A 22,490-nucleotide genomic window follows, 5' to 3' on the forward strand; every position below is an offset into this window, starting at 1 on the left:
CAAACACAACACATTTTTTTCTCAAAACTGTCATGTTTTAATCTTTCGGCATGAAAGATTTTCACAGTATCAAAAGTGAATAATAATAATAATTATAATAATAAAAAACAACAAAATAAAACAGAAAGCCAACATACACTTGGCCATTAATGGTATAGTATAAATCTACATTCCAAATGTTTAAGATAATGTTTTCTAGTTGAATATAACCTGGATAGTCAAAGATGTCGGAAAAAAAAAATATGAAAACAGAAACTCAAAACATTTCTCAAGAGATCTCAATCCTTCAAAGGAGATTCAGACGATCATAAACCCAGAGACCCTAATATTCAACATGATGTCATATCTGTGGTTGGGATTTTTACCAGAAGGGGCTCAGTAAAAAATACAATGCAGACATACAAAGCTACAGAAAGGGAAACCAGATGTTACAAGTGCCGTACCACTGTGGAGAGTCTTAAATTATCATGAAAAGTCCTTGATTGCAAATGTAAGTGAAAACAGGTCTGAACTTGTCACGCACTAGTGGACTGAAACTACACGAGCAGAACTACTGCAAGTGTCTGGGATGAACAAAATGAGGTCATGCAGCCGAAACAAGGGTGCACTGCTGGAGAATCAACTACAAACTGAAACTCACAACAAGAACGTGATCACAGCACAGAACTATATCCAAACCACCACGAGGGAGGATCAGCAGGGACACTACCATAAGATTTTGCTCGGGGAATCAGGGATTTTTGCCAAAAGTCAGTTTTGAACAGCATTCCATACAGTGTTGAAGGAGATGGGAGAGGTTTGTAGTAGCCTACACTTGTCAGTTTTACTCATCATGCAAAGGAAACGTAGCTCATCTTGCCCAACCTTCAAATTTGTGTATAAAAGTGACAGTCAACGGATACAGGTCTTTAAAATCAGTTTCTTTTTAGTGTTGATTCCTTTTTCTTTTCTTGAAAATGTCCAAAGTAATAAAACAAAAGTTTCACACGTCATACATTGTAAGCATATGCACTGATGCTCTCGTTGTTGTTCTAAAGGACAACCAAGTCCATGTGCACGGTTCACTTTTTGTGCATATTAACGGTCTTGGCTTTACAAAGTCGACTGTGAAATCAAATGACAGGTGTGGTATAGTCTATCCAGATCTTTGTATTTCACATAGACAAACTACAAACTTAAACACATCAGTGATCACAACAGTCTTTTGCTGCCTTTTTAACTCCATTATGACAATCAGACATGATACAGCAATTTGAATTTTGCATTATCAAAAAATCTATTCTAAGACTACAGTATATTTGCAGGGTGAGTGGCGTCTGCAAAAATGCATGATGGTGATTTGCAAGTGGAGAAGTACCTTTTAAAATGAACAGCTGAAAAGGGCTTGATGGGTCAAACCGCGCCATTGTTGCAAATTTTAAAACATTTTTATTGTAAAATAACTGTGTACATACGACATAAAGCATATAGATGAACTGGATCAGTACCCAAATGTGTTTTAGCGACTTATGCAATAACAAGATGCAGGTTTTCGGACTGAGGTCAGGGTGCAGTGTGATTCCCCACGAACAACAGGTATAACGAAAACATGTTTGATGACTGGTGGTCAAAAATCAAGGTCCCGTGGCATAGAGGCAGAAAGGGCTGTGAGAGGGAGCAACCTTAGGCCGATCGAGTGTTAAGTACAGTAACCAAAGGCCAAACTGGTTTTTAGTACAGTCTTGCTGGGAGAGGAAGGGGGTCTGTTTACCATCACCCATCTGTTACTGAGCTGCATTTGAGGGCATCTTTTTGAGGCTAAAGTTGGACCAGTTCACGGCCACCTTCTGTCGGGTTTGTTTAGCAGAGTCAAGGCAAAACCTAAGAAAAAAGGGGGAAATTAAAAGAATGTTAAGCAACGAGTGAGACTTTTACATCTGTATAAAATTCTGGTTGGTTCCGAGAATTATCTGTGAGGCGATAAAGAGACAAGCGATATCTTTTCCATGTAAACCTAGTTGATATCCTAACAATGAGCACCAGGAAGTTTTGGTTACCTTATCTAGATTTTAGTCACTATATCTGCACTTGGTAGCCTTAGCGACAGTCAAATCTCATTGGAAAAATGGCAAAATCCCATTTTGCATAACTGTATATTAAGCATCAGATATGTTCTAATTGGCATAAAACAGTAATATTATTACAATTTAAAATAACTCCTCTCTTTAAATGTTTTTTTTTTTTCTTTTTAATGTAATTTATTCCTGTGATGGCAAAGCTGAATTTTCAGCATCATTACATTACTGCTAAAGAAACATTTCTTATTATTATCAATGTTGATAATAATGCTATTTTTGTTTACTGATGCATTTTTTCCAGGATTCTTTGATGAATAGGAAGTTTAAAAGAACAACCTTTATTTGAAATCTAAATATTTTGTTTAACTTTGTCTTTACTGTCACTTTTAATCAATTTAATGGATACTTGCTGATTAAAAGTATTAATTTCTTAAAAAATGCTTTTGGTCTGTAGTGTACCTACAGTAGTCTGTGATGATCACCACATTAGAGCAGATTTATATTTATAAAAATATTAATATAAAATGTAACTAAAATAAACTTCTATATTGTATCCTAAATATGAGCAATAATAATAATGGTGATGCTTGTCTAAAGAAACACAAGCAGAGCAGTTTGTCTTTGTAATGACTGGGTTTTACCTCTTGAAATATTCAACCTCACGATCGATCTCATCCATTTCGGTAGGGTCAACATCTTTGGGAAGGAACACATCATCTATCAGGGATAAAGGGGGTGAAAAGTAATGAAGAGCTGAACATTGTCAAGAAAATATGATTAAACAGACCCACAAGATCAGACCAACTTGCTAATTCCCAAATGTCACTTACCGATTGCACTTGACTTTTCCGTCTTGTTTTTGTTCTTATTTTTAGTCTTTCCCTTCGGTTGCTGTGCTTGCTGCTTTGAACTGTGAGTGTTGGAGGTGTTTTTAGAGTCCACGTCCCGTGTGTCCGAGAGTTCGTTCTTCCCCCTCTGCGTGTTAGACCCTGTATTATGGTGACCGTTTGAAGCTCCGTTGGATGACTGCTTGCAAGCTTTGACCTCTTCTGCTCTCTTATTTCCTGTTTTCTGGGAGTCTGTCTGCTGCTGCTGGTGGTTCTGTTTGGATCCACCTTTGGTGTTCTTATCTGAATCAGCTGCCCTTGTTTCCTGTGCTTTGTGCATCTCGGTTTTTGCTGTTTTCGTATTGGTCGCCTGCTCTTGAGTCGCCTGTTCCTGCTGCCGTTGATTCTGCAGTTTCTTACCCTTCTTTGTCTTGGATCCGGCTGCAGTTAAGGTCTTGGTTTCAGGAACTGCATCGTTGGGTTTGGCAGCAGACGCGGTGCCAGGCTGGATGCTCTCTGACCCCGTGGCTGGGCTTCGTTCTGGTGACTGAACACGGATGAGCTTGGAAAGACTGGGTGTGGAGTGGAGCCTCTGGATGTCTTTGGCTGCAGTGGTGGTGTCCTCCCAACCGTTCACTATGTCTAGGTCCCTCTTGAAGTTCCTCAACGAGAGCGGTGCCAGATCCAAGTCTATCTGCTGCAGATCAGAAGATCCATTGAGGTGAGACAGCAGATGGTTTCCTTCCAGTGTCGCAGCCTTCTTCGGGAAGTCGTTGACGTCCAGGTTGAGGTCGTACATGCTGAAGGAGGCACGGATGGAGTCTTTTATGGTGTTTTTGATCTCCTCCAGACGACTGGTGAGGAAACTGTTAACTCGCTCCAGTTCCAGCTGAGGCCACTCCAACAGTCTGTTCGCTTCCCCATCTCGAGTCGAATCTTCTACGGGATCAGGGGGAGATGCCGAGCGGGGTTCACCGCTGGCTGCCTCAACGCTGCCCTGAAGAGCCCTCTCCTTCTCCTGTTCAAAAATTGTTGATAAAAATCATTCACAATTGTATTTTTTAAAAGAACGTTGGAAGAGTAAATGCTGCATTTGCATAAAGACTACAACTGGCAAGTTGGCTTCAAAAAAACTATTTCTGGAAATCAAAAAAGCCAAAGCTTCAAAGGTACAATCTGCAAACAGAAGCCTGTTAGAAATCAGTGGCTTATCAGTAATAAAATTCTAAATAATCATATTTTTAAGCATATTATTCAAGCACACACACACACACTACTGTTCAAACAATAAAAATAGAGAAATAATTGTTATAGTTTTATATATTAAAATTATAATTTATTTCTGTGATGGGAAATCTGAATTGTCAACAGAAAAAGGTGTCATTTATTTACAATTAGCATAATTGGAAGGCTTAGGTATGCTTAGGATTCTAGCATATCAACATACAGCTATTACTATTTCTGCAGTTAAAAGTGTCTATATTGCACACAGTCAAATGGAAAACAGTGTACCTTTTTCTTCTGTTTGTGCCGTGCCCGTTTAGCAGCCTTGGCACTGTTGATGGGTTTGGGCTCTGAGCTGTTGATGAAGTCCAGGAGTTCATCCACATCTCGATGGTCTATGGCACTCGGTGCTGCCGGGTCTAGATCCTGCCTCTGAGGGAGTTCCTCTTTACGGCGGGTCAGTCTGGACCGAAGCTTCTCCCTGATCTCAGCATAGTTCCGACTGGTGGGGGCAGCCGGAGGCTGTAGAGGGGAAGATGACGAATACTTTTATTTATGGTTGACAGAACACACAAACATAATGTGTTAGAGCCATGTCTAAACATTAAAGATGGAGCATTAGGTAAACAGTACCGCGTTGTGGCCGAAGAACTCGCAGTAGCAACAGTCACAGTATTTCCCGTCCTTCTGATTGTTGGAAGAGGAAGCACAGGAGCTGCGCTCTGAGCTGCTGTCCTCATCATCTCCTTCTTCAAGCTCACAGGGCGGAGCGTGACACAACGACCCATTGGGCAACTTGTGCCCTTTACATGCCTGGTCCCTGCTCAAACAGAACAATACAACTTTAGACACACATTTTCTTCATTCAATTTCAATTCACAAGCTTGTGATTTGGTTTCATTTGATTTGATATAGATTCATCTGGAATGGAAATACTGTATATCAGGAACAGTACATGTCAATTATTCTCAAGGAAAACAAAAATACCTCTCAACTAAAGCTGTAAACTATACAGTGAACCCTGTCAGTTGGTGCATTCCTGTAATATTAAGGATTCAAACTAACAACTGATTAAGGATACAAGCATTTAAATTTGCACGTAAGGCAGTTTTCTATAATAACAAATTTATAAGAAAAAGTTTTTAATGACATAATTATGTTTCTTTAATAAATATATACAAATTAACTGTGCCGTCTTAAAAAGTAGTTTAAATGATTGATTTATTCAAACATACATTATATATTGAAGAACAGGTTAGGTAAAAATCAATGAATATGTAACATGGTGCATATATTTATCAAAATGCTCCTCACTAGGGTTCATTTTTCAAGCTAACAATCGAGCTGTAGACACTCTGAGGTAAATGTGACCATTTCATCGACGTCTTTCTGTGGTTGAAACACTGATTGTGTTGTACTGTATCTTTCAACATACAGTACCTTCTGATGTTCATTCATGTTTATTTCACGATACAACTAATAGTACAGAGGAAGAGATGATCACTAAGGCCGATCCGCATTACAGCGATCCGTTGTGCCAAAACGCCATTTATTATTTGAATTTCAAAACAACATTGACGGACTCTAATGCTGAGACTTTGTTTCATATCATAACAAATTTAGCACAAAGCACAAAGTTTATTGCGATTTATTGGATGGGAGGCACGCTACAAATAATGTTAAGTAACGTTTTGTTTATGCATCAATTGAAAACAGCATAGACTAAAATATAGATTCCTGGGATTTAAGAATAGAATCGATTAAAGTGAATGAGAATGATATTTTCAACAAAGCCCTACCAGTTAACATACAGAGATGTTAAGTAATAAAAACAACCAATGACCAATCCACGTCCACCGATGCTCACCTGCATCCCCCAGACGTCAGATGGCCAGCATTGGAAGAGGCTACAGGGCTGCCGTTACTGTGTCCGTTGCAGGGGTGACTGCAGCCTATGAGTGAGTTGCCGAGTTTGCCGTGTTGCGTGCTAACAGCGGGAATGTGGGAATTCTTGCAGGCGCTGGGCTTGTGCAGGGCCACCGGACTGTCCGCCCCACTCGAGTGCTTGGCTGCGGGAGAGTGAATGTTTGGTACCAACGGAGAGAAAGGAGCATGCGAAGGCAGCCCCGGACTAGCGGAGTTGACGTGAACATGCTGACTGGAGTTTTGTTTGGGAGGCAGCAGTGAGGAATGCTGGGATGAGAGACCCGTTGGACTGTTGGGCGGCACTGACAGGTCTGCAGCTTGGTGGTGATCGTTTGGGTGGAACGCTTCACCTGGAGAGAAACACATATTTTAATACTTTGGATATTTAGGCTAGTTGTCTTTAGGGGACGTACAATTAGTTTGCATTCAGATGGAAGTGATAAATCAACTAGAGTGACACCAACAAGAAACGGGACACTTTATCGTTTTTTTTGCTGTGTGTTCAGTGGCACTGCCCAGTGAAACTTCATTGGTTCATAGTCCCACCTTACATAACAGTTTATTATTAAATATTGAAATGTTCTGATTGGATGTGATTGTGACACTTTGCAGCAACATTTCCTTTGCAGTGATGTCTGACACATTCTTGTCACGTTGAGTATGGTTTAGGAAATGGTGTAAATTTGAAAGCTTTGCGGCTCGCACCCATTACATAATGCGGTGCAATATGAACAACTGAAAAAGCAAATGGTGAAAGTATATGAATTAAAATGCATTAAAATATTAACTGTTATTGTGTACATTAAAGCTGAAGTGCATGCACACATATTCTCCCACACAATCCCTTTTAGTCTTTCTACTGCGCTAAAATTAGAACAAGCGCTTTGACCTGCAATCTATTATCTTCTATCCCTAAACACAACGTCAATAGAACCATTGGGATAAAAAAAAAAAAAACCCTGAATATTAACAGATTCCATATGTAAATACGCCTAAACAAAGTGGTAAATGACATTCTAGTAACACTTTAATTTGATAAAGTTAGTTAATGCATAAGTTTTCATGAATTAACAGTGAACAATAGTTTTACAGCCTTTATTGATCATGGCTAATGTTAAATTCTACATACAATACCATTCAAATGTTTATGGTCAGTACATAAAAAAAAAAAAAAGAATAATTTTTAGCAAGGTATAATGAATTGCTCAAAAGTGACGGTAAAGCCATTTTTAATGTTACAAAATATTTATATTTTTCAAATAAATGCTGCTCTTTTGAACTTTGTATTCATCAAAGAATCCTAAAAAATAAATATTACCGTTTTTCACACAAATATTAAGCAGTACAACGGTTTTCAACACTGATAATAATACATTTTTTTTCTTAAATTAGCATATTAGAATGATTTCTGAAGAATCATGTGACACTGAAGACTGGTAGCCTGGGTTTCCCCAGACTGCCTTTGCGCAGCGCGATTTTATTCACGCTGAAAGGCAGTCTGGATACCATGGACCAGATTTTCGCCTCATCTATAGGGAACCAATCACAGAACGGGGAGGGAGCAGCAAGACGATGACGACATCTATGCGACACAACTAAGCAGTTTGTTTATATCTATGTATATCTATTATATTCAACATGGCAGCAGACGCGAAGCTACCTTTGATGCAGCCTTTTGTTTACACAAAAATATCTTACCCATCGTCTTCTTCCTTGTCTAATTTCTGTCACTCTACATACGTCATCTGGTATAATGGAAACGATTGGCTATGAGCTAAGTACAGGTGCATTTGATAGACATTCTTAGCACCCAATAAACGGCGCCGGGCATTCGTAAACCACGCCTCAAATACGAGAAAATGTAAATGTGGTTCCCAGACCCAAGTCTCAACGAGAATTAGGTCTGGCGTTAGCCAGGCTAGAAGACTGGAGTAATGATGCTGAAAATTCAGCTTTGTCATGACAGGAATAAATTACATTCTCAGTTATTTTAAATTGTAAAAATATATCTCAATATTACAGTGTTTTGATCACATAAATGCAGCCTTAAGATCATTCTTTCAAATATATGATTTATCATTACAAGTAAATTAACATTAGTTAATGTATTATGAATGCACATGAATTAACAATAGCATATTTATAAATGAATATTAACCTAGAAGGTTAAATGTACAAATAATTGTTGCCTGTTGTCAGTTAATGATACCCAGTCCAATAACCAATAAAATCATATTGTGTTCTCACCTGGAGGAGTTGGTCGTCGACACATTGTCTTGAAGTGCTTGGGGTTGGTCTTACATAGATCAGTGGAGGCAGACAGTGTCCCAGGAGAAGCTGCATTGGAATTCTGGGATGAGGGATGACTGTAGGGACAGACTTTAGTCCCAAATGTTTTGGCAGCCTTCCCGGGAGCATCATGAGAAGATCTCTTCTCATGGCAAGCTGGTCCCAACGTCCCGCCTACCAGGACAAGAAATAACACAATCAGTCTGTCTTATTTCTACAGCCAAGTTCTATTTAATACTTAAAGGGGTCCTAAAATGCCCTTTTACGAAGATTTTACACATTGGTGGTGGTGGTTGAGGAGATTCCCCCCCTTCTATGTAAAGCGCTTTGAGGTCTCAGAAAAAGCGATATTTAAATGTAATGAATTATTATTATTATTAACCCTTGTTCCCTCAAGTAGGGAACGGAGACGTTACGTCCAGTTGCCACATTTGCTGTGCTCGCTGGGCGGCCAGCTCACTGGCTCGGCTCCTCGGCACAAAGCAAATGTGCATTGCATCAGCTTCCTTATTATACCCGTGCGACAGAGCGCAAGATGCAAATCTCGCATGCCAAATTTCATTGGCTTTTTTTAGTTTACACTCGAAGGTGATTGGGCTCTCAGGCAAGATCCCAATACGTCGGTGACGTCGACGTAACGTCAAACATGACCGACTGGAAGGGACAACAACTACAAATAATAAGGCATACTTTCAAGTTGTGATCCACAAACAACAGATTGTCCCAACAAAGAGGGAACTGCTCCATTTCAGGAGAAGCTTTTGTGTGTTGTAAGTCAAAGCGACGCTGCTTTTTCCTCAACTCATCTGTTTGACCTTCCTAAGGCTGACGAACTTAGATTGGTTAAAATTTGAAACACTGTTCCTGAACATTATAATCCCAATGTTTATTTGTGTGCTGCACATTTTACGGAGAACAGCTTCCAGAAACTAAGAGAGTATAATGTAGGCTACATAGCAGCAGCTCAGTCAGGCCTTGTCCGCTTTTTTGCGTATTCCGTTGACGGGGATTATTTAAATGAATAACATTATGACTTCACAAACCCGGGAAAAAATGTGTTGTAGTCCAAACGAGCCGTTCATTGTAGTTCTTGAAAAGGGGATTCAGTAAAATAAAATATCTCCCTTTGGAGTGGACTTTGTAACCTTGGAGCTTTTGTAACCTTGCAGATCGTTTTTTATGCTAAAACAGCAATATTAAACACTAACTAAAGTTGACAAAGTGAAAAAGCATAATAGAACACATTTAAGAAAACCACTCGGCAGACTACACAAAGTTTGATCAGGTCTTAAATCAACCCTGAAGCTGTTTATTTTGTCACAAAGCCTATCTGACTGTACATTATCCTGCTTGTTACACAGCTAAGTACCAAATAAATCAATTAATGAGCATGGCATATTGATTTAAGTTTATCATCTGAGAATAGAGATGAAATTATGGAGTGATATGAAACCTGAAACTTGCACAGTTATGTAGAAAAATGGCTGCCTGAGACGGTCAAATCAGTGGAGATTATACCAAAAAAAAAATCTGAACACACAATGCTGCATTTGACCAATCAGAATCAAGTGTTCAAGAGTGCCATGTACTGAAGTAAAAGAGCAGGAAGACGTACCCTGTGAAAGTGTAGGTGTGCTGTGGTTGCAGTGAGACCCTCCATTAGAATGAGCCGAATTCCACAGGCCAGACAGTTTGCGCGCGGAGAGGAAGGAGCTGGGGTCCCAATCCACCGAGCTATGCTCTGGATAACCATTCCCACAGCTCTGAGACTTACATGAGGACGAGTGGGACAGCGGCACCTGGATAACAACACATCCATCTTTTAGACAAGTGACAGAAAGCAAAATGTGAGTCTGCACAATCTTTTAGGGATCTTTAGGGTGCACAGGAAATTCTGTTTCACTAGACATGCGAGCGCTATCAGACTTTTTTTGCCTGTATTATGTACACAGGATTGTCCTCAATGACCTGCTGAGCTTTCCTGTCTAAAGAAGGAACGGTTTTGGTCACACGTGTGACACACTAGGTATGTTTCCATCCACTTATTTTTATCCGCATTTTGGGATGTTACATAGAAAAAAACGCTGGGTGGAAACGCCAAGATGCGCTTAAATTCTAAAAATGCGTATTTGCTCAATTGAGGCGGATACATTGTGGCACAGCAGCATCCGATAAGAAGACATGCACATAAACTATGGCGGAAACACATTTAACCAATAAATCCCTCAATGCGCAACAAAAAAAACTCGCGTGACTTTGCATCAACAGTGGATGAGATTAGATAACTGGACTAAACAGCCGATCAATTTCATCGCACAGGCACTGCATCTCAAATGTGTCATTCTGAAATGCCTGAGCAAAAGTCTGTCATCAGAATGCTTTAATATAATGACCTCCCAGAAGTGTCTCGCATGATTGCGTTCCCAAACACCAGGCATCCGAACGCAAGATAGCATGACAGCATTAATTGTGTTTCGTCTGCGCGTCCTGAGACGCAAGTCATTTATGATGTAGGAAAAAGAGCCACAGTGGCTTCCCCGATTGCAGCAACTTCCATTTTTATTACAGATATTTTGCGACGACTTCCCAGGAAGTGATGATTTTGTTCTCGTGAACACATTCGATGGAAATGCTGCTGTATTTTCGAATCTTTTAGCCGATATTCCAATTCCAATCATAAAAACATAACTACTGTTCTTCTTCATGCAATCAAAGGATAGAAGCAAACGTAACTTCCTAAAATCTTTATAAACACTGCACAAACAGCTAGTGCGATCTTCCAATAAAAATAAGCCAGACAAAAAGGACCACTTGATACAGTACCGACTTACACCTCAATACCTAAAAAGCATTTGGACGTTTAACACACGTAATATATGAATGCCGCTGCATTAAATAAGAAAATATTAAAGTGTTATTTATTTTTTTGTGTTACTGTTTTTACATTTATTTATGTTATTGCATTTTAAATGTATTTCCTTTTAAGGAAGGTAGTAGCACAAGAAAACATTTACAAAAAAGTTTGTTAGGTATGAAATGACGAAAGAATGAAGACAAAGTATTTGGACACGTTGTGGATGTCAAATATTTGTTAGACGTGTGTGAACTTAAAGGGAACGGACTTCATATACGGTAGCTACTAAAGTCACTACTATACTGGTGGTTGATTACAATGAACAAGAATAAGTTAGTTTTCAAAAAGGCTTTAGCATTATTTGTTTACCACTTGTATTTACAACTTGTATTTAAGGCAATGATGTCTATAGTGTCCAAAAGTTTTTTTTTTGTCATTCTATATTATATATTAGGAAGACAGTACAAATGATTTCTTCTTACAAAAATGTTGACATGCTTATGGTTAAGATAAATATGCGTAGATCAGATTCAACGCATTCTGAAGTTGAGCAAGTTGTATCTATAAACACTAATTACTATGAATTAACACATAGCCTAAATATATATGTAAAATATTCTGTCTCAATAACCTGCGTAGTTTGCTCCTGAACCGTTCTCCTCTCCTCCTCTTCCACACTCTTCCTGCAGCTCTGGCAGATCCACAGCGGCACCTCACCCAACAGCGACTGAGAGAGCGAAGGCACGGCGTCTGCCAGCTTGCGGCCCGGAACCTCCCTCAGCAGGGCCTGGGACAGCGCAGGCACAGCCTCCGCCAGTTTGGACCCGTGACTGGGGAGCCCGTTCACCTGGCCTGCCCCCCAGTCTTTAAACTCCCGATGGCACAGCAAGCAGCAAGTATGCATGGACTGTGTGTTCAGAGCAAACGAGTTAACAAAAACAGACGGACAAATTGTAATGAACTCTGCATCTGAAACCAAGAAATTATATTCACTAAAATATCTATGAATTTTTAATGGGATTTTTCTACTGTAACCCACCAAAACAAATACCACACATTCAGAATCCACTGTACACACTCCAATCACGGCAAACCCATTGTTAAATGCATAAGCTCAAACATTTTATCGTTATTGACGTTTTTGTGCATTGGAAGTGTAACATTTTAGAGTGTTACAGATATTAGCAGGTTGGTAACCCTGAAAGGCAGCCAAATTTGAATCGTATGGCAATAATGTATTGACAAATAGTAAATATGCCTCTCAAGTCATGTAATGCACAAACACATAGTAATTGTGTCAGCGCATAAAGTGAGACTGTGGCTGGGTTAGTAGCGCCGCTTTAGCTTGAGCTCTACAGAAATTATTTAGTAGCCAGCCACAGCAATAGACGACAGCAACACACTGTTAGCTTTGTGCTTCACGGACTTTCGTTTAGCTTTCTTGAACCAGCTAACGTTATATCTAAACAACCAGTGACGTATAAAACATTCAGATGTAAGGTACTGCACTGCTTGGGGCTATTAAAACGCTGTGAAGGCAACACATTTATTTATTTATATCGTTGCATAGGTTGCGAGCGAGCTAGTGCTGCTCCGCCCGTGCAGCGCGAGAGCAAACGTAGTGATGGGAAATCCAATTCATTTCCGAGAAACGATTCTTTCGAACAGTTCGTTCCGAAGAACCGGTTCCAAAAGAGATTCAGGTATTATTTTACGTCGGGAAGTAATCGGGCCATCAACATGGGACATATCCATATATTTGGTCCATCCTATGGTGGCATATTATATGCAAACTGCACATATTATTGTTTATTAGGGTTTATTTTACGTTTTATAAAAATGTAATTCCAGGTATCCAACTCCTAGCTCAGTTTGTTTTAGACATGATTCGGCTCATTAAAACAAAGTCATTTTATAATATAAATATAATTTACATTAAACAATAATAAGATTTACATCAGCACTGTAAACATTACAATGTAAACAAACATTTTCATTACGATTTTATAACATTTCTGTTATGGGCTATTAAAATAAATGTAAATAGAGTAATGTGATAAGAGCATACTTTTTCACCACATCACTCAAAATGCTCTTACTATCACATTACTTACCGGCTTCAGCTCCATACAAAGCGTGCGTTTCTGAAAACGGCTGTCAGTCAGAGGTTTTGATCCGAGAACTGCTTTGACAGATTGCGTCCGATTCGTGAACAAATCGTTCAGACTAATTTTACGAATCGGTTCAACCAAATAATAAAAGATCCGACTCCAAAGAACGAGTCGTTCATGAATCGGACATCGCTAATCAGGCGCTACAAAACGCAAAATAAGCGCGAAAACACAAATAACTTTACGTGCAATAGAGCCCTAAATAAAGCGCCCGTTAAAATAGTTTACAAAACCAAGTCTTTAACGGCTCGAACCGGCTGGAGGAGGTGTGCTGTTGGATGGACGTGTTAGCATTAGCTACCTGATTGGTCCTGCTCGCTCCTGCATCTCCTCCAGCACCAGCGCCTCCGCCTGCTGTCGCCGCCGCCGCCGCTGCTGCTGCTGCTGCTCCCGCATCGCCGGGCTTCTTCGACAGGCTCTGCTGCTGCTGCTGTCCCGACACTAAATCCTTGGCTCCGACGCCCTGCTGCTTGCTTTTTTTCCTCGCCATCGCTTTAGTCCGTATTATGCCCGTCGGCTGGTCTCCAGGCTCGGTGTATAAACACAGTTTCGGTTCTTGTGGGCAGTCTCGAATGCTCCCTGTTCTTTCTCAAGGCAAGACAACAGTGAATATGGCGGAGGGCTGGCACGCACACACACACACACACTCACACTCTCTCTCACACACTCGAGCAGGTTCAGGGGTCACACGTACTGATGGCAAACGGCTTCAGTAAGGTAGGGGAAAACCGAGGACTCCATGTTTAATGAGGGCAAGATTTCCAGGTGACAGAATACTGTAAGTCAAACTACAGTAGTGCAGGATAGAAGGAGAAATATCAACATAGTAATCACGTGCCGCTTTAATACGTACATGCAAATATGTTCTTTAATGAGAGGTAATGCCAGTAAAATTATACATTACAATAAAATATCCCTTTTTATGCGCTTATGTTGTGTTTAGAATATTATATGAATTTTAATAATTTGTTTATTTATATATATATATATATATATATATTACACGATCATTTTGAAAATCCATCTATACACTGTAAATAGTCAATAAGTTATGACGACATATGTTTTTACATTGCTTTAACTAATACATTTTCAAAAGTTGTGCAAATTATATAAGATAAGTTATTCAACTCTTTTTAAGTCAGTTTAATAACATTTATAGTGAAATTACTTAAACATCCAAATTGATTGTACTTAAATTTAAGGCAGCAACTTTTTTGTACATGGTATCACACAAAACGTTATCTGTATTTACATATTTAAAAAAAAAAAAAAAATGTACTCACAAAAAGAGCACAGAACATGCATATTTCTTTACCCTGTCATACATCTAAATCACTAACCATACTTTTACTTAATTTCTCTAATTGTTAATTCTGGGTAGTTGTATGATAATAGATTAAACATTGTTTTTTATACACTTTATTTATAAAATGTATTAATTAATATACCTTGTCTGTTTATAAATATATATTCTCACACCTTTCATCTCCTTTTGTCAAAACATTATATGTTCTCATGTCGTTTCTCCTGTAGTTCTGCCAATGTAAAGTTGTTTAAAAAAATAAAACTTAATTTCTCCATTTTGTTTACATTACTGGTGTTGTATGCTGAAGAAAGAAAAGTCTGATAATCATATCTTACAGTGTATTTGTTTTGATCTCCAACTCAAATATTGTCATAATATTTTACTGTCATTTTAGCAGTTAGTTTATAAGTTTCATTTTGAAGAAGAAAAAAAATGACACTTCAACATTTAGGATTTCCTTTTTATTTTACAGGGGAGAAACAAATGAAATTAAACAAATGGCTCATGATGAATATAGTGAATAGTAAACCGATGGCAGATCAGATCAAGTGACAGTAGTGATATATAAAACATTTACATTTATTGAAACTACAAGTGTTAGTTGTTACTGTAGTATTGGCAGTGATTAGGATTTAAGAGTTTGAAATACACGCGCAGCACTGATTTTTAAGAATACAGTTCACAATAAAAAAAAGTGTATTTTGAATCCTCAAATGAGCCCCAGTCATTGCTAAAAATCTGTTTAAGTACAACTCATCTGAATTTGTTAAACTTTTTTTTTTTTTTTTTTCATATCTGAGATTAAATCAAGGGTCTGCCCATGACAAGGCCATTTTCCTGATGCATTATTTTCTAAAAACAGGCAAACATTTGCTCTGCAAATTAGGATATTCTATGTTGGTGAAACAAAAATATAGATTTCCAAAAGTTCATTTATTTGCCTTACAATTCAAAATACTATATTTTCAGAGATCTGCTTCATTAAGAGATTTAAAGACACCTTGATGTGTGAGTGAATTATGGTTTGGAGGCACATCTTTGTCTCGTTTGGTGAATTATGTTTCAGTCATGATTCTATATATGATTAAAGGCAGTGAGGTCAGGAAGACAAGGTTAAGTATGGGTTGGGCACATGTAAGTTCGCTTCAGGTCACTGTGAGTTTTGAGGTGTACCACACAGAGTAACACAGTTCTGTCACTACAACCGCTGCACACTGCCTCCCTTTGGTTACATTTACACAGTCTTCTGTAAAAATCTCGCTCATCACATTCAGTGTTCTCCATCTCCACATACTTTCAAAATTCTTGTCAGTGCTGAGTCCCAAAAAATCCATGGCTATAAGCAGGAATACTTGTGAAGATACCGGTCGTAGGCGTCGTAAATCGCTTGCCTGGAAGTCAACAATCAAGCATGAAATTCAAAAGTTAATGCATGCATTTAAAATGATTGGACATATGGTTAATTCAATATGCTACAGTTTAACCACATAATTAACATTGATCAGTATTAAAGGAATAATTTACTGAAAAAATAAATACACCACAATATATAGTATTGTGTTCAATACACCCAGTGTTCAAATGTTTGGAGTCGGTAGATTTTTAAATCTCTCTTATGCTCACCATAGCTGCATTTATTACAACATTTGTTATTATAATCAATGTTGAAAACAGTTGTGCTGCTTAATATTTTTGAGGAAACCATAATACCATTTTTTTTTCAGGATAAACAAGGACTGAAAAAAAACTTTAAAAAAATTATGCAAAACACCATAAAGAATCATGATGAATGTAGTGCATATGATTTGTGTATATTCAAGTGTTCTGAAGTTGTTAGTTATTCACTAATAATCTTGACTTCCACACTCATAAGAGAAGCTGGGATTTGTGAACAAATCATTCCTTTGAATTTGACTTTTTCAATGAATTGATGTAGTTTATAAACCACTCTAAATGTTTCGTTCACTGACTAAATAATCCATGCTTTTTTAAAGCTTGAACAATTTTGCATCATTGTAACTGCATGGGGGAAAAAAATAAACAGAACATCTTCAACAATGATCTCGTTTTGTGCTCTGCAGAAACACGTATGAGCCTTATTGTAAAGTGTTACCAATACAGGTTTTGGGTAAACTATCTATTTAAACTCCATGGATATTTCCCTTTTCTAAAATTTGTCTGTGCTTACCGAAACAGTCTTTGTTTGAAAAGGTAGGCGCTGATGTGACCTCCATTGAGGTAGCGAACCTCACAGCCAGGCCAGATCTCCTGTAAGCTGCGTACTCCAGTGCGGGGAATATAAGCGTCTTCCTTTGCTTGGACTATAATGATCAAACTGGGATCCACAGGCACTGGAGACAAAGAATGCAAAAAAGAAAGAGGATCGAACCCAGGAACACAAGACAAACCATGTCCAAAACAAAACAGATGTAGTACCTGAAAAATTGGCGATGTGTGTGCATTCGTCCATCACTCCCTTCATGAAGCAGAAAGACTCCCGCTGCAGCGACTGCCGCCTGCCGGTCCCGTAGGTGATGTTCTTAGCATGTAGCATGTCCAAATGAGGCCCGCTGCTGCTCACAGCGGACAGCATCTGATCTAGTCCATCTCGCTCTCTTCGCCCCATCAGCAGGGCGGAGTCTGACGCGTGACCTTCAGTCCCGGGCTGAGAACACGAGGAGCGTAGCCCCATCTGCTGGTCCCTCTCTGTTGAGTGGAGGTCAAGAAGGTCATGGCCAAGATCCAGGTCAGAGAGACTGTCAAAGCTGCCTGGGGCATTTTTGACGAAGTCCTGGCCCATACGGAAAGAGTCTGTCTGAAAATCAGGGGTGTGTCAGTGAGCGATTAGTCAAAAATGTTGCACATTCAACATCAGTCATGTGACACATAATGCAAGGAACAAATCATATCTTCCTCTGTGATCTTTTGTGGTGTCCACAAGCTAAAACACAGAATAACATACTTACCCCACAATACTCCAGCATACTGATGATTTCTTCCTCATAGACTGTGTGAGCCGCATACTGCTTTTCCAGTTCTCTCCAGTTCACGGCTCGACTTAAAACACCCTGCAGAAGTTAAAATGAATAAATCTGATGTTAAGAAAGACACCCAACCGAGTTATTCATGAATGAATAATTGTGAATGGGAATGAGTAACACATGGTGACATCTGTATAACCACGTTCTGATGCTATCTATTCACTGACATAGGAATGAAGACGTAAAGCTATTCATAGCAACAAAGTTTAATAGCTAAGTAACTAATACTGTCTTTATGTCATGGGAAGTCCCTACATACCAGGGTTATCATAGTTAATCTAAAACCATACAAATGAAAAATAAACATTTTCGTTACATCCTAAATAAACCCTGATTGAGATAAAATAATATAAGAAAACTTAATTCAGATAATTGCAAAGGCAACATTTTTATTTTTAGTTTGATTTGATGTATTAAAATAATGTAAATGAATAGTTCACGCAGAAATTAAAATTCAAGTTGTTCCAAACCTGTATGAATTTCTTTCTTCTGCTGAACACAAAAGAAGATCTCTTGAAGTATGTTGTTGGTAACCAGACTCTTGACGGTAGCTGTTGACTTCCATAAAAATGTTCTCCTTGGAAGTCAATGTCTATCGTCAATTGTCTGGTTACCAACATTCTTTAAATTATCTTATTTTTTTATAAGATAATATCTATATATTTTTTCCGTTTCCAGTGTTACTAAAATAACACTGCTGCATACTTTCTTTCACTTTCTTTTCCATTTTCTGACAAACATAAGCTAAAATGCAGGAGCTTTTCAACACTAATGCCATTGATGCTTTATCTATGGGTTTTGTCATCACTTACATTCTTGTGCTGCCACAGAGCCTTACATTTCATTAACCTGATTTAAACTAAATCAAGTTTAAGTTTCTCACTGGAAATTATGATTTTGTGGCATCTTAGAAATACAACCAACCAATCCAAAATGACTTGTAGGCAACATTAATACGCCACAATATTATGCAAAAACATAGTTGTTTATATCTTACTGTGGTAAAAACACTTGAAGCAGTCGTCCAGGATAAACAAGGTATGAGCGGAATTGGTTTGGGCCAGTTTGTTACAGCTAATGATGCCATCTAGGAAGAAAATGAGTCAACAAACCAACTATAGATTTTTTATATGTTATAAAGGATATGGAACATGTTCTTTTAACATAGTTGATTGAAAACAACTTGAAGTAATAAAGTCAGATAATGTAAATGAGGAATGCAGAACCTACATGTCCGCCCATAGAAATGCCAGTCATGCCCAGAGGCCAGAATCCCTCACGCTCCAGCCAGTGTAACAGCACAGCAGACTCCAGGATCAGTGCCCCACCCATCACAAACAGGTCGGATACGTTCTTCAGACTGGAACGACTGCAATAAACGCAAATCATATACATTGTAATAGTAAACATGCATTGTTCATACTAACGCTCCATATAACAAAGACATGGACAACAATAGCTTCCACCACAGCTGCTGCCGGTAATCAAACACTCACAGTTGGTCTTTAGGTTTCCTGTATCCATGTACAGCTCAGAGTCAAGGAGGTGTCAGATGAGATATAGTTATTTTTGATATTAGGAGTCCACATGGCAAACTAATATGTCTATAGTTTAGCATTTTTAAGGATATAATAAGGATTCTCCAACAGAAGAGATGCCATCCCTGATTCTTTTACCATCGGCCTGGCCATTAGTGTTCGCCTTCTCCAGAAAAACTGGAAAAAAAAATGATAAAAAGATAGAGATGCATCAAATTCAAATAAAACTCTAGATGATACTGATATGTTTTGGCCGATAATTGATACATATTAATATTAAATACTATTTCATCTTTATTTTTAAAAACCATAAAAAAATTTAATAAAAAAAGATGAACACCCCTAACTTTTGAAGTTTAGTGTATATTGTTTATCCCAAAGCCAAACTTCATAAATGATGCTGAGATTGAATAGACGCACAGCCAAACAATGGCAGCTTTTGCGCACTCACATGGTCTCCTGTTCCAGCCAGGTGAATACAGACTGGCCTGTGCCTCTTCCATTTCTTAGGTACAATGAACTGGAATCTGGTGGTAAAGTTGAAGCAAAATGTCTTAATTTGAAAGAACTTTGAATACAAGCCACACAATAAGTCACATTAATCCTTCACATTTGCATTCAATGTTTGTGAGTGATTTGTTTTGGCTACCGGGCTTTGACGGACTCGGCTGGCAAGATGCCCGGGACAAAGTGCTCCAGTGGCGATATGAAATGACCGTTGTGAATTTTGCAATCTGTTTGATCTTCCACCTTTGGGCACAGCGGTAACACGCAGTTAATGGGTCATTATGCAATTTTTAATTGTGCTGAATAATATACAGTATATGCATATGCTATAGTTACTATTACTAACAATAATGTCTCTTACTTTGTCAATAAATATTGGGTAGTCCCTCTGTACCAGATCTTTGCACCTCTCCCTGTTGCCAATAATCTTCCGGAACTCAAATATTCTGTAATAATCCATAAAGCAATTTAAATTAAACAAGTTAATATCATTAAAGGTGCACTCAGTGTTTTTTTTGTTCATTGTCAAGCTGGTTGTCAATGTGGATGCAGCATCATCCGAATGCTAAACTGTTACTTTTTGTGGCAATCCACAATAAACCATGATTAATAATTTCCACTATTGAAAGCTTTCAATAGTAGGAAGGTTACAGAGAAAATTTTCTTAATACAAATTACAATCAATATTACCTCAATAAATAATGTTTTTTTTATATACACAATTTAGTGTTTTATTTACTACTACTATTCATTACCATGATGTGACTGATCATGTAATATTCCACTGCCTGTACGCAAGACTACATGCTCAAAATGTTATTCAAACAAAGTCATTTTTAAGTGTGCATTTTTGGTCCCTACACATATCCATCTGTTATGAATGTTTATTTTTGTTACAACAAAAAATAACTGAGTGCATCTATGCATACATCTAGACATACATCAACAAATATAATGTTTATACCACTGCTAATTATTATTTTAGCATCAATATTTTATGAATAATTATCAAAAAAGTTTCTGTGTAAGCTTCACCCCACTAATCATAAGTGAAGTCATATGATGCCATTTGTTTTTATTGTGTCTAGTTTACCTTTTCAGGTCCTCTGGCTTCCCCCATCCTTGGATGAAGAGCTTGGTGAGGAGAAGCCTTCTGTACAGAACATCAAGCCGACTCACACCCATTGACAAAAAAACATTCTTCTGCAGAGAACAAAATACACTTAATCAACATAATCCGCCAGTCAGCTTTAGGCTTTACACATTCCAATATATAAGAACTGAGCAGCACAACACACACTTAAAACATTGGCTAGACCAGGCTTTTCAATCATTTAGATGCAACGGACCCCCAAATATGATCATCCTCATGTCAGGGACCCCATCCTAAAATTTAAAAGGCATCTATCTTTTATAAACAATTTATAAACTGAAAATTGTATATTATAAGTGTAGTATAAGTTTCTATTAACTTACATTATTATATTTTTTTTCTACTCATACGGATTCATGTATTATTTATTTAATTCTAGGCATAATCAATTTTTTTATTATTAGTTTATTTTATTCTATTTTAATATAATCTATTTCAACATTTTTATTGTAATCACATTTTTATTCCTTTATTTTAATCTAATCTATTAATTTACTTATTTGAACACCCCACCGGCCCGCTGTCACTCTTATGGAGCCCCGGACCCCAGTTTAAAAACCCATATACAATACAAATGATCCATCAATTGTTATTAAACTTTTAGAGGGTGTTTTAGACTATTAGAAAAGGAAGTTACTTAACTTAGTTTCTGAAACAGAGCATAAGTTAGACACTGGACATGTCATAACCTCTCATTCATAATGAATGACTATTGAGTTACTATTGACAGACACACATCAATAGGTTTGTGTGAAATCTAGAACGTTAAAATGATTATCGGGTTTCTCACATTGCCCCTAAAAGATGAACAATGTTTGAACATCCCACACTGACTATCTGTTGTAACGTAAATCTAATCAGCTGTCAGTGATGAAGCGGCAGCAGAGTCTTTGTATACAAAGTTACTAACTGCTTGTCTCTTCAAGCCCACAAATACTTGAAAACAAAGTGCGGATGAATGAACGTAAAGAAATAAGTATATACCTCGAGCTAAAAGGACGGAAATGTGGGTTTCTCTGAAGAAGCTGGATCAGTGCACATGACAGAGGGCGAATTCCATTTGATGGCGCAGCGCCATCCCAGCGTTCAACTCACTGCCGGAAGTAGTAACTCTTCTTCTACGCTTGTGATCGGCAGCAGTGATGTACTCAGTTGCACCGGTAGATGGCAGTGTTGTACGTGTTGTACAGGTTCATTTTACAGTCGAGCTCTAAGCAACACCAACAGCTACACTATTAGGCTACACATTATTTTAATGTGTAATTTAAAACCGACACTAACTCTATATCATATTCTTATAGGATTTTCATAGGATTCCAACATAAACTAAATGTACACAAATTCCATTACCACCATTATTATGATTTCTTACATATCCCTGTTGCACATCCAAATTATTTTTATTTTATTTTAAAACGCCTAATGTTCCAGATGCAGTTTCCTACCCCATCTCATATAATCTATACTAAAAACATAGGCTATATATTTACAATATATATATTTTATTTGTATTAGGAATAGTGCATTTACTTCACCATTTTGTAGGCTATAGCCTATTAAAAGTTGATCATTTCATCCTGAGCATCACTGTAAT

General features: G+C 38.0%; 2 protein-coding genes across 3 annotated transcripts; both read right to left on the reverse strand.

Moving 5' to 3' along the window:
* Window positions 1-20: 20 nt before the first annotated feature.
* On the reverse strand, window positions 21-14,138 carry fam193b (family with sequence similarity 193 member B). Of its 2 annotated transcripts, none has more exons than XM_079631855.1 (10): window positions 13,650-14,138; window positions 11,809-12,084; window positions 9,939-10,122; window positions 8,282-8,497; window positions 5,976-6,384; window positions 4,742-4,928; window positions 4,397-4,630; window positions 2,888-3,902; window positions 2,699-2,774; window positions 21-1,860 (listed from the first exon to the last, which is right to left on the reverse strand). In XM_079631855.1, exons 1-10 carry the CDS (start codon window positions 13,836-13,838, stop codon window positions 1,764-1,766), a joined length of 2,883 nt encoding a protein of 960 aa, XP_079487981.1. In that variant the 5' UTR covers window positions 13,839-14,138; the 3' UTR covers window positions 21-1,763. The 2 variants fall into 2 exon arrangements, with proteins under 2 accessions (XP_079487981.1, XP_079487982.1); XM_079631856.1 differs by lacking the exon at window positions 13,650-14,138 and adding an exon at window positions 12,217-12,240.
* Window positions 14,139-15,099: 961 nt separating this feature from the next.
* Window positions 15,100-22,000, reverse strand: abhd18 (abhydrolase domain containing 18). Its single transcript, XM_079630703.1, has 13 exons — window positions 21,881-22,000; window positions 20,837-20,946; window positions 20,105-20,189; window positions 19,886-19,986; window positions 19,688-19,763; window positions 19,327-19,413; window positions 19,195-19,220; window positions 18,929-19,067; window positions 18,696-18,785; window positions 17,624-17,725; window positions 17,094-17,472; window positions 16,846-17,008; window positions 15,100-16,048 (listed from the first exon to the last, which is right to left on the reverse strand). The coding sequence occupies exons 2-13, from the start codon at window positions 20,926-20,928 to the stop codon at window positions 15,994-15,996; spliced, it is 1,395 nt and encodes a 464-aa protein (XP_079486829.1). The 5' UTR covers window positions 20,929-20,946; window positions 21,881-22,000; the 3' UTR covers window positions 15,100-15,993.
* Between the last annotated feature and the right edge of the window lie 490 nt (window positions 22,001-22,490).

The sequence above is a fragment of the Phoxinus phoxinus genome, assembly GCF_949152265.1.
Source record: "Phoxinus phoxinus genome assembly, chromosome: 12".
Taxonomy (NCBI): Eukaryota; Metazoa; Chordata; class Actinopteri; order Cypriniformes; family Leuciscidae; genus Phoxinus; species Phoxinus phoxinus.